The sequence below is a fragment of the Haliotis rubra genome, unplaced genomic scaffold (genome assembly GCF_003918875.1).
Source record: "Haliotis rubra isolate DU_JTF1 unplaced genomic scaffold, ASM391887v1 Scf161, whole genome shotgun sequence".
In the NCBI taxonomy this organism is placed as follows: Eukaryota; Metazoa; Mollusca; class Gastropoda; order Lepetellida; family Haliotidae; genus Haliotis; species Haliotis rubra.
Genome location: NW_025765570.1, coordinates 1,534,965 through 1,548,490, shown reverse-complemented (window position 1 = coordinate 1,548,490; position 13,526 = coordinate 1,534,965). Strand labels below are relative to the sequence as shown.

The following is a 13,526-nucleotide window of genomic DNA, read 5'->3' as shown; positions in this document are numbered from 1 at the left end:
CGCCTCACATGTGCCACCAGCACCCAACGCTTCACATGATGTGCCACCAGCGCCCAACGCTTCACATGATGTGCCACCAGCGCCCAACACTTCACATGATGTGCCACCAGTACTATCATGCCATCTTTGAGTAGAAACATGTAGTTTTTCATTTCCTCGCCTGAGTGCTGCCATATTGAATTTCTCTTGTGTGATCCAAGTACACGGTACAAAACACATACACTATCATTTTACAATAACTTACTTGGCAACGAGTATACTACAGCACAAAAATATTTATACATACAAAATTCTTGCAAGTTTTGCAACAATTAAACCATTCATAATGGTATACAAACATATTAATAGTTAAAAGCACTTTTTCATTATGTAAAGTCCTTCAATTGGAACAACTCTCCTTCAATGCTTTTGTTAACACAGTCAGAAGCCACGCCCCTCCTCCAGTCAGCCCGCTAACACGTCATGGTACCATGACCTTAACAATGCCACTGACACGTCCTAGTAAAACACAGAAGTAACACATTATATTGCCTGAGTAACTATACACATTTCTCAGCTTTTCAATTGCAAAGTGACATCTTATGGTAAGTGATGGGACAGCATCAGGGAAATCCAAACAGCAATTACTGCGGAAATATTTCATAGTTTGAAGTGTCAACACTTGTCAAGACCAGAGTCAGTTTGCAATTGTGGAGCTGCCAAGCCAGTGCTACCTGATATACACATTCTGTAACATGCCTAGTAACCATAGTAACATATTATCGCTAAGGCAACATATAGAACACTCACTCAAGAAATAGCCATCATTTGAATATCACAGTTGATCTTAGTAAAAGCACTCAACTTATTCCTAATATCAGTTGATTAACAGAGGAGAGAGGGAACAATCAACCGTCTCAAGGAAATTAAATAGTAATAGTTTGTACAACATTCATAGATGAGGCTATCACCTATAATTTCAACTTTTAACAGAAAATTATCATCCCTGATATCAAACTGTTTATAAATGCTAAAATATACAAGGAATAGGAAAGTATGCAAAAATATGAAAACTTAATCTTTTCATATACAGAGTAACAGACAAGGACTAGGAGTCGTAATGGTCCAAGGAAGAATTAAAATAAACATATCAGAAAGAGTTTCTGGTTGAAAAGTATAAATAGTTGTAAAGGTACAATTTGCGTAGATTAGAAAAGTGTCATCTAAAGACTCTCCAATATATACAACCTCTACACTGCAGGTCTAAAAGATCATATGAGCATAATCGACTTCTGTGATAAAAGTTTGAAAATATACTCTATAGGTGTTATGAAACAAATACAAAAATAATTATCTATTAGCCTTTATAAATGCACCTGAACTACGCATGGCCAGTCCACAAATGGCCAGCACGATCACGTTTCCAACATGTACACCATCTGTATTCCGGGCCAAATTTCGGAATCATCAGAATTTACAATCATTGACTTATTTCATTTCTCTGATATGCTTAACCTGAACCACATCTTCGAACCATGCAGTCTGTTGTTTCCTTACCCAACTAGGAGTTATATATTGGTACAAAGAAGCGAAAGTGTCTATCAGGGTTTACGAGCGAGGTTTCTCTGTCACTTTACACTGTCCTATCAGGCTTCTATTTCATCACAAACTTCAACAAATTTTCAACATATAAATAAATTAAAAGCACTTTTCAAGATGGTCGGGAGGTGGCACCAAGTCTGTAAGTGGCTGTGTCAGCACTGGCATTAATTATATTGCACATTACTATGAGAGAGCGACCTCCCATGGGTGTCGTAGATATATAATAAATGTCTGGAATTTGTTCCAAACTTATAAAGTAGATTCCCTAAAGATTCAAATTATGATCATTACTTCATCAATAACAGAGTCTATTAAATACTATAAATTTTGGTGGCATATTATTTTTGACATTTGAAAAGTCGGCGTTGAATATCATATGAGTGATTCATGGTAAAGTCAAAGGTCAGGATTACAATGTGTTTCAAAGAGAAGAAAAAAAGCTGTGTGATGGTGCAAGATAACATTGAGTGACTGTCACTCCTCATCTTTGCCCTTTGCATGGTGAGTACACATCAAGAATCAACCCACTACGGGAATGGATACGTACACGTGTTCATGTCTAATGTGTGCACAACAGTGATATGAAATCCTCATTGTCGCTGACTAATCCCACTCACGAGGGGCTTCATCCTACGTTAACTAATCTACTACCACTTTTAATTTCGTTGAATTATTTGACAGTGAGCACTAGACTAGCTGAGATAGCATCTGTCCGTCCGTTGCTGTACGGACTCGTCCAGAGCTACTATGTCGTGTTACAATGTCACAACGTTGTTACTAGGCACAAGACGGGGGAATATATGCATTTATATGTCAACAAAACACTCCACCTCATCTGTCAGTGTATTCAAAACGGCCACATAAGTAACTGATACAACAACTTCTGCACAGTTGGATAATAATGATAATAAACATATGTAGTGATCATCACTGGTGATTGACAGAAGGTGCAGGAGCAATATTTACACAAATGAAAGCGTCTATCCAGTTTGTCCACCTGAAAGGCACCAAAGGCTCGTAGCCTTCCACCATGCGCAAAATCATACGCATAAACACGGGAGTAGAAACATACGTACGAAAATATGGGATTTTAAGTACGTATTAGTACATAACTGTCCTGCTTGACGCAGCTTCCTGTACAATATACAAGTCCACCACTCCGGTAGCGGTCAGACCAGCTGATGGCCGTAGCTAGCGAGCCAATGAGCAAGCTGCTGACCAAGTCCTGCTGACCAATCAGGCGACGTTAGTCTCTGTGTCTGCAGATTGAGATAGAGACAGACAGCAAGATGGAGACTCTGATGTACTCCAGCTTCCCCTAGGTTGCCCAACCCTCTATACGGGAGCGTTTCACCATCGGGCCGTCGTAGTCGTTGGTGTGTACATTCACCGGAGAGGAACTGTTGCTATGAGAGATGTGACCGGGCGACAGATGCCCGGTTCCCGCAGATGGAGGACGAAGCTGTTGCTGTTGCTGTTGGTGGTGACTAGAGGGGGTCGTGGAGTCCCGTGGAGGCGAGATAGGTTCGCTTTTGATATTCATAGGTTGTGTCATTGTGTTGATTGCCAAGGGAGATAAATGGTGACCCGAGTTGGCAGTGTGTGGAACTGTCCTGAAAACAACAGCATCCTTGGTCAGACAATGTCAATGTAACAATGCTACTCGACTGTTTGCCGGGATACTGAGCTAGTGCATATTTCTACAAATCTCAGAGGACAATTACCTCTAGACATGTTTACTATTGAATTTACAGATGCAACATGGAATACTATTTGCACAGTAACTTCTTCAGACAGAATGAATTCTCAATAATTCTCTTTAATAATATTTTTTTCTTACGATTAGCTTTTGTTAAATTTCTTTTTTATGTATAACAATATGTAGGTGTTATCCAATAAATAGCTGTGTAGTATACACACTAAAGTCTCCATGTAATCGTCTTGTACAAAAGGATTGATTTTGAAACATATACTGTTGCTATGGACAAACATGAAGTGATTCTCAAATTTCGTTAATTTCCTTTTCTTTATAACACATCAATGTAAATAAAACATGAATGGTAACAAAAGGTATATTGTGTGCTACTTACCCCGACGTCAGCGACAGCCCGGTGGAGTGATGCGGAGACCCGGTAGTCAGCGAGCCCTGCCCACACCACGAGTTGTAACCATTACTCACATCAGCAGTGGTCAGGGGGAAATCATCTACAAGGAAACACACACACCATGAGCATCTCACTTGCTGCAGCTAGAAGGCTCTTTATCCTGGCTAGACCATGTTATGTGTGGCTAGTCCACATTACGAGTGGCTAGTTGATGTTACGTGTGGCTAGTTCATTTTACATGTGGCTAATTCGTGTTACATGTGGCCCGTTCACATTTAGTGTGGCTTGTTCACGTTTATCCTGACTAGTTCACGTTACGTATGGCTTGTTTACATTTAGTATGGCTTGCTCACATTTATTGTGGCTAGTTCATGTTTATCATGGCCAGTTTCTGATCACATGGACAAACAAGTAAAAGCTGGATGGGTACTTACTTGGATGAAACGACGAGGGAAGTGATGAGGGGTACCCGCTACCCGGCATGTTCGGGGTTGCCAAGGATACAACTGGCGTTACTAAGGAGTTGCCTACTCGGCCTTGGAGCTGTGGAACAAAATACAAGCATTACTGTATGTTTCCTTACACGTATCCAAAACACAAACGCCATTCCCTAACATCATCCTATACATTGAAGCAAGACAGCCTGCAAGTGATGGATGGGTGTGCAGCTGAAGGGTCCAGAAGATGCTGCTTTCTTCCACTCATGAGGCCTAAAAATGTTGTGGTTCCGATTACCCGACCAACCCTTGAATTCTGGTGCCGACCCTACTTTTTTTAAGCGGATTTAATAAAATAAGCTTTCAGATACCATTGTTTTTTCCCCCGACACTGACAGATATCGGTCATTCTAATAGAGAAAGTGGACATGATGGCCGCAAGCTTGATTGAATATACAATAACACATTGATACATGTGCCATCAGTTTGTACTTTCCTTCTAAAAAAAATACGTAAAAAGAAAAATTCATACATACCTACCCTAAATTTTAAAGAGGTGTAATCGGAACCACAACATTTTTTTTATTTGGCCTGAAGGTTCAATTTCGCAAAGTCAATAAAAGTATGTAGATCCCTCTCCCTCATCATTACATCATTTTTCCTACCTCCCAGTTACACAGTCACTCACTCACTCACTCATGCTTCCCTCACTAACACAGCCCAAAGCAGGATGATATGTGTACATACATCAGGTGACATGAGATCCCCACGGCTGTGAGGTGGGATCATCACACGAAGGTTTGGGTTGGGCCTCATTTGGGTTGGGGTGGGCGACTGTTTGGCCATCTGCTTAGCATGGTGGACCATCACCCCCGGCGAGCTGCACGGGGACACTCGATGGGGGTAGCCATTTGGGGTGGGGGAATGACTCAGATCAACCATCCCACCTGCAAGAAACAAAACATACCATTTGTAATTGGAATACTAGAACTACAACAGGTAAATACTGCCTACCCATACAGTGAAGTATCTCAACAAAGCCTTTATAAGGAGATGAAACAAACAGATATTTAAAAATATATACTTATGGAAACGAATAAGGGATCACATGAAAGTACAAGTGTTCCTTTATTCTTTTCCAGAATTTCACCCACAGTGCAATACAAAGCTTTATGAAGAAACCTGGAAAAGAATAAGGAACACTTGTACTTTCAAGTGTTCCCTTCTTCCTTTCTATGAGTATATATATAAATATAACAAATTTATATCCCTAATCATAAGCATTTCAAATTGTACTCTTTTGAAAAATTAACTTCAAATTACGACTTCTACAAAATGCCATTAAATCTAAGAATTTCAAATGGAGATTTTCAAATGGAGATTATGTACACAAACATCAAAACATTTCACTGATTGAATCCACAAAAGGTCTCTGCTTGTTTGATTTCTGGATTCAGCTCCCTGGTTGGGAAGTAACACAATTATCTCCCCCTGTTTCAGGATTAGGTACAGGTCTACAACCAGTGTAACGTGGAGCTTGTCTGATACAGCAGGTTGTAACACCACAATGGAGTTGCATAATTTCAGATAAAGTCAGCATGGTCCAGGAGAGATGATTTACCACTAGCTATAACAAGGCGGCGCAGCACTTACCAGTAGAGTTGGGTCTGGGACTGTGGCTAGGGGGCGCCACCTGTGGTGGCTGTAGCAGTCCAGGGGAGCCACTCAGGACATGGTTCTGTGGAGGCGGAATCAAACCCGGTTGACTGGGATAGCCACTATTGTGTATCGGCACCGGCATGGTATTGTGGTACTGCTGGATGCCCCCCTGAAACACAAAGCACAACGTCAGGATAGCCAACATTATCTCCTCCTCATCCCAACGGGCAGGATAACCTTAACATGCTCTGTCAAACACACTGTCACCATTACCTACTGACATACCCTGTCACCAATACCTACTGACCCACCCCTTACATAGCCTGTCATCATTACCTACTGACATACCCTGTCAACATTACCTACTTACCCACCCCTTACATACCCTGTCAGCATTACCTACTGACATACCCTGTCAACATTACCTACTGACCCACCCCTTACATACCCTGTCAGCATTACCTACTGACCCACCCCTTACATACCCTGTCACCATTACCTACTGACATACCCTGTCAACATTACCTACTGACCCACCCCTTACATACCCTGTCAGCATTACCTACTGACCCACCCCTTACATACCCTGTCAGCATTACCTACTGACATACCCTGTCACCATTACCTACTGACCCACCCCTTACATACCCTGTCAGCATTACCTACTGACATACCCTGTCAACATTACCGACTTACCCACCCCTTACATACCCTGTCAGCATTACCTACTGACCCACCCCTTACATACCCTGTTAACATTACCTACTGACATACCCTGTCAACATTACCTACTGATCCACCCCTTACATACCCTGTCAGCATTACCTACTGACCCACCCCTTACATACCCTGTCAGCATTACCTACTGACATACCCTGTCAACATTACCTACTGACCCACCCCTTACATACCATGTCAGCATTACCTACTGACATACCCTGTCAACATTACCTACTGACATACCCTGTCAACATTACCTACTGACATACCCTGTCAACATTACCTACTGACATACCCTGTCAACATTACCTGACCCACCCCTTACATACCCTGTCAACATTACCTACTGACATACCCTGTCAACATTACCTACTGACCCACCCCTTACATACCCTGTCAGCATTACCCACTGACATACCCTGTCAACAATACCTACTGACCCATCCCTTACATACAATGTCAGCATTACCTACTGACATACCCTGTCAACATTACCTACTGACCCACCCCTTACATACCCTGTCAGCATTACCTACTGACCCACCCCTTACATACCCTGTCAGCATTACCTACTGACATACTCCTTACATACCCTGTCAGCGATACCTACTGACCCACCCCTTACATACCCTGTCAACATTACCTACTGACATACTCCTTACATACCCTGTCAGCATTACCTACTGACCCACCCCTTACATACCCTGTCAACATTACCTACTGACCCACCCCTTACATACCCTGTCAACATTACCTGCTGACATACCCTGTCAACATTACCTACTGACATACTCCTTATATACCCTGTCAGCATTACCTACTGACCCACCCCTTACATACCCTGTCAACAATACCTACTGACATACCCCTTTCATACCCTGTCAACATTACCTACTGACATACCCTGTCAACATTACCTAAAGACATACCCTGTCAGTATTACCTACTGACATACCCTGTCAACATTACCTACTGACATACCCTGTCAACATTACCTACAGACATACCCTGTCAACATTACCTACAGACATACCCTGTCAACATTACCTACTGACCCACCCCTTACATACCCTGTCAGCATTACCTACTGACCCACCCCTTACATACCCTGTCAGCATTACCTACTGACATACCCTGTCAACATTACCTACTGACCCACCCCTTACATACCCTGTCAACATTACCTACTGACATACCCTGTCAACATTACCTACTGACCCACCCCTTACATACCCTGTCAACATTACCTACTGACATACCCTGTCAACATTACCTACTGACCCACCCCTTACATACCATGTCAACATAACCTACTGACCCTTCCCTTTACATACCCTGTTACCATTACATACTGACCCACCCCTTACATACCCTGTTACCATTACCTACTGACCCACCCCTTACATACCCTGTCAACATTACCTACTGACATACCCTGTCACCATTACCTACTGACCCACCCCTTACATACCCTGTCAACATTACCTACTGACATACCCTGTCAACATTACCTACTGACCCACCCCTTACATACCCTGTCAACATTACCTACTGACATACCCTGTCAACATTACCTACTGACCCACCCCTTACATACCATGTCAACATTACCTACTGACATACCCTGTCAACATTACCTACTGACATACCCTGTCAACATTACCTACTGACCCACCCCTTACATACCATGTCAACACACCTACTGACCTCCTTCCCTACATACCCTGTCAACATTACCTACTGACATACCCTGTTACCATTACATACTGACCCACCCCTTACATACCCTGTCAACATTACCTACTGACATACCCTGTCAACATTACCTACTGACCCACCCCTTACATACCCTGTTATGCAGGCAACAAAACATCAAAAAAGAATATATGGGTTATACTAGCAGAATCACTAACTGGACTGTACATATTACAAATTGTAACACACAAAACATTTATAAATTGTCTAATAGAGAAATAATTAGCATGAATAATTATTTATTTAAAAATAATCAATTAGAAACTTCTGATATTCATTGTAAACATTAAACTCAAACACAAGAATAATTTGACCAAATTGAGAGACATTTTCAGTTTGACAATGTTAGACAGAGGCCTGTGCTGTAGTACACACAGGGCAGTGCAGGGATCTCCCAGACACTTCCACACAAATATAAACATTGTATACAGCACCTATGTCTCCAATACTAGGACTAATCAAATCATGTTGTCACTTGTCACATTTGTACAAGAAAAACCAGCACTAAAACAATGTGATTATATATGCTGTATATTATGTTTGGTGGTGCATTACGCAAGCATTGGGACAGGATTAACTGAAGCAGGCTGGTAGGTAGGTTGGCAGGTGCCCCTAGAGGCCAGCTAGTAAGTGTTAGGACAGTGGTGAGGAACCGCTGCACTAAACAGGAACTACCATCACACAACTAGGTGGGAGCATCAATCAAGGTGTGTATTAAAACAAACATGTGTTTCTAATATAAATAAACTGTGTAACTGTTTTACATAATGCTCTACAATGGCCGTTAAATGAGAGCTGAGAGCTGATAGCGAGATATACATCCTGACTTCTTGGCCTACTGGTTGTAGGCCTTGTAGGTGAAACTAGGTGGGTCCAGGGAGGTCAAGGACAAACAAAGCCCACTTGTATCAAATAATATACAAGATAATTATATTCCCATCCCCATTATTTTATCCAGTGTTTAGGTTACTAAACTATAGCTTAATAACTCCTGGATCCGTTGTTGTAGACATGCTTTAGAGACTGCACAGTAGCCCTCTACCAACACAGATTATTTCCGATCTGCCACATATGCAAATGTATTTTGAACAAGAAGCATCAGCAAATTTGAGTACATTGATACATGTGTAAGAAATAACTGCAGACTGATACATACGCTTTGGTCAAAGAACTGTGGATAATTCATAAACTTCTGAAAGGTAAAAAGAAAAGAACTTTGACAAGAAATTCTCTTGAGGCCGTGGTCGCTTGTCTGGCTAAAAATGAACAACAGAATACAACACTCAGTGACCTACTCCAACATTTACACTCTGTCAATTGTTATTTATCTTGTGTTGTTTAGAACAGAAAGTTAAAAGAATTTAGTATTTAAGGCTTGGGCACAACAAGTACATTGTGTTCGTCAGTTTTCGTCTCAGCTGAAACCTGTCAACAGACATCAGACTGCAGAAGAGTCAGACAATGTTCATTAGTCAATAGCAACATTAACATAGCCAAATGTCACCCTCAAAATACTATTGTATGAAATTTGAATTCATATCATAAATTCAGAAAACAGTTGCAGATATTACATATATTATCTACATGTTTTGGTTTTGACGAACATTATATACTTTGTTGTACCCCAAATGGTATAATTCTGTAACACTGACCCTCATGACGTTCTGCTGCATGACACGCTGGTAGTCATCGTTGATGCGCTCGTATTTGTCATCCCCACGTAGGCCCTGGGCGAAGGGGTCTTGCTCAATAGGCTCTGGACTCTCACAGCCCTTGTGTTCCTTCTTGTTGAGAGCCTGCAACAAGCCAGCACACCATTCAGAAACAATACATGTCTCCTGCAGCAAATATACACATACATTATGTTAATAGAAACTTTGTATGATAATGTATACATCTGTTATTTCTATTTTATACTTCACTTCTAAGTCAATGGATGTTTGTTTTATCTCATCAAAAATAATGCATCTCATCAAGTTACCTGACAAAGCTGATATTTTCTTGAGTATAATGTGGTTACATCTGTTGCAACTACTTAAACCGATGCTCAAATAAATATCTTTTCTACATGATATATATTCGAAACAACAACTGCCTGCAAAACTTGCAAACACAATATCACTTACAAATATTGTTTTCCTCCAAACTGAGTTTTCAAATATCTTTCCAAACCAATTCCCAGTTAATCCTCCTATGTGACTGACAGTAACCAGAACATCACAGAACAATGTCCATAGATACACAGATTCATACCAATGTCCAGAGACACTCAGACTTAAACCAATGTTCTTAGATATGTAGACTTAACCAATGTCCATAAACACAGATTTATACCAGTCCATAGATACATAGACTCATACCAATGTCCAGAGACATGCAGACTTAAACCAATGTCCTTAGATACACAGATTTATACCAATGTCCTTAGATATGTAGACTCATACCAATGTCCAGAGACATGCAGACTTAAACCAATGTCCATAGATACACAGATCTATACCATTGTCCATAGATACATAGACTCATACCAATGTCCAGATACACACACACTTAAACCAATGTCCTTAGATACACAGATTTATACCATTGTCCATAGATACATAGACTCATACCAATGTCCATAGATTGTCCACAGTTTAAATAATGGCCAGAGATACAGGTTTATAACATTGCTGTTAGATGTACACATCTATACTACTGCAGGGATTTACCCAAAGTCCTGTATTTGAGGGTCCCTGGGACTCATACTCTTAATTTTCAGGGGTCCTGGACTACAAAATGGGGGTCCAAGACACTTAAATATTATCATTACTACTTACTATGTTGTAATATTGTTGTAATTCAGTTACTGTTATTGTATTGTGTATCATAATCATCACATTGTTACAGCAATTAAATTGCAAATGATACCATAACCCATCTAGTAGCAGACTCAGTGATAACTTTTTGTTACTTGATCAAAATTTTACAAAAAGTATTTGGACTTTTTCTGCATCCTGCTAGGTGCACTATTAAATTTTGTTGCGTCCATTGTCAATTTTTATATGTATAGGGTGCAGGAATTCGCATCCCGTAAATCCCTGCTGTTGTCTTTGGATACACAATTACATACTGATGTCCTGTGATACATACACCACCAACAGAGTTCTCTAACAGATATATACCACTATCTTCAGACACAGACTTATAACCCTGTCATTACATTTATACCAATGTCCTTGGATATGCAGGCTTACAGCAATTACCATAGACATATTTATAATATTGTCCTTACAGTTGCAATATCATCCTTGCATAAAGATTTATAACAATGCCCTTAGTTTCAAAACAATACTGGAAGATCATAACAGTGCCCTTACATTTATACCAATGTCCTCACATATACCGGTATAACCAAATCTTTAGAATGTTGGATTTATAACCAAGTCATTACATTGTTAGATTTATAACCAAGTCATTAGATTGTTAGATTTAAACGAAGTCTTTAGACCGTTAGATTTATAACTAAGTCTTTAGATTGTTGGATTAATAAGCAAGTCTTTAGATTGTTAGATTTATAACAAAGTCTTTAGATTGTTAGATTTATAACCAAGTCATTAGACTGTTAGATTTATAACCAAGTCTTTAGATTGTTGGATTAATAAGCAAGTCAACTGTAGGCTGTATCAACTGTTCCCTCCCCTTCCGGGCTCCCTGTCCGGTATTAGCCTCTACACCTCCTACAGGTGACACCACACTAAATGTATTTCATTTATCAAATATCTTCAAAGGGGACCTTAAGACAAATAATCCATCCTTTTTACTGACTTTATTTCTCCTCTTTCAGCAATAAATGTGGTAACTAAGCTGACTCCAACTTCAAATAAGCATGTCACTCCAGGCTCGGCTTGTGTTAATTCAGGTGAAGAATCACTCCCACCATCTCACTTATTCTGATCAACTCGATAACTTTCCCTAAAAGCTTAACAAGCACTTGCCAAGTCCACATTCGAAGCAATTTACACAAACATCTCCTGAAAGATCTTTCCGCATAAAGGTCGGAGTGAATTTTCAATATTTCTGAGCCAGTCAGATAATGAGTTGATTGCTGGCCTCAAGCGGAGCATATTCACTGTGGCACTGCTAGCTCTTCTGAACTGTGGGCAGGCTGTCTGAATGTGGGTCACTGTGTTCCACAGAGGTAGATTCTATATCACAAAGTCCTGGTTGTAAAGTATTTGACTCACACTTGAGTTATTTCGGTCCAGCGACTGCCTATTTATAGTGTGGTGCCTCGGCTGTGACTATTTTAGGTAACTGGATCGATATGTTATCATGACGTTCCAAACCAAAAGCTATATGCTGGTAACAGGGAGTACACCAGCTCACACATCCAGATATTCTGGCAATTCAGATGAGGTTATATATAAAACAGTCTGGGTTATTTCTGTTAACTGGAATATCTTGGTTGAATTTAGAAGCACAAAAAACTACGGTTTCTATTATTAAACCCATAAACATTAGCCCCACTAAAAACACCCTTGCGCCTGCCCAATCCCACATACTCTTTGACAATGTTCAAGGAACAACACGTAGAGAGTAACATAGGAACAAACTCTGTTCTAAAATGTGGACTTTACACCATCTGTTCAACTGCTGCAACCCCTGAGAAGTGGGATTGACTTATAAAGGTAAGACTGGATTTGGTGAGATCGATGGCTACCCACACATCCTCTAAAATAGACTCATTACAGGTAATTAATTTCTGCCATCATTAGTGCCTAATGTGACCTGGATATTCTGGTTCCGAGGCCAAGCCTAGAAACCTGATTTATGAATGGAGATTAACCTATTATGGAATAATATCCCAGTATACAGCTTGTCAACTTCAATATTCTGATAAACGAAGCCCAGCTAATGCTATCACAGACACGGAAAGACCTTCTTAATTTCTGGCCATGTCTGTGTGGCCTTGTACTGCTGATAAATGGGATGTGTAAGTCTTCAGAGGGAGGCAATGATATAGACCTACTTTCTATAGAGTTCATTCAGACTGGGATTTGCTCATGTGGATGCAGCATCAACTCACCAATACATTAGTACTGATCCATTTGATGAATTTCTCTAACATTATTATATATTTTTATCTTCAGTGTTCGTTATGCTTTCAATCACATATCAACTTATATTTAGGAATAAATATGAAATTATATTAAAAGTAGACTTTTAATAAAGCCAAAGATTTGTCATTTCGGTTTGGGCTAATATTACTCCAATGTCTTGATAGTCA

General features: G+C 40.3%; 1 protein-coding gene across 16 annotated transcripts in view; it reads right to left on the bottom strand.

Annotated features, from left to right (window-relative positions):
- Positions 1–260: 260 nt before the first annotated feature.
- LOC124271565 (myocyte-specific enhancer factor 2A-like) overlaps positions 261–13,526 on the bottom strand; it is a 115,414-nt gene continuing 102,148 nt past the window's right edge. For 15 of the 16 annotated variants that reach the window (XM_046706706.1, XM_046706707.1, XM_046706705.1 and 12 more), the window contains 7 exons: positions 9,910–10,053; positions 9,414–9,449; positions 5,777–5,951; positions 4,871–5,070; positions 4,121–4,229; positions 3,672–3,786; positions 261–3,194 (listed from right to left, as the gene is read on the bottom strand). In XM_046706706.1, coding sequence (XP_046562662.1) covers positions 2,900–3,194; positions 3,672–3,786; positions 4,121–4,229; positions 4,871–5,070; positions 5,777–5,951; positions 9,414–9,449; positions 9,910–10,053 — 1,074 coding nt within the window. In that variant the 3' untranslated portion in view covers positions 261–2,899. The remainder of the gene's footprint in view (positions 3,195–3,671; positions 3,787–4,120; positions 4,230–4,870; positions 5,071–5,776; positions 5,952–9,413; positions 9,450–9,909; positions 10,054–13,526) is intronic. The other variant, XM_046706720.1, reaches the window with a different exon arrangement.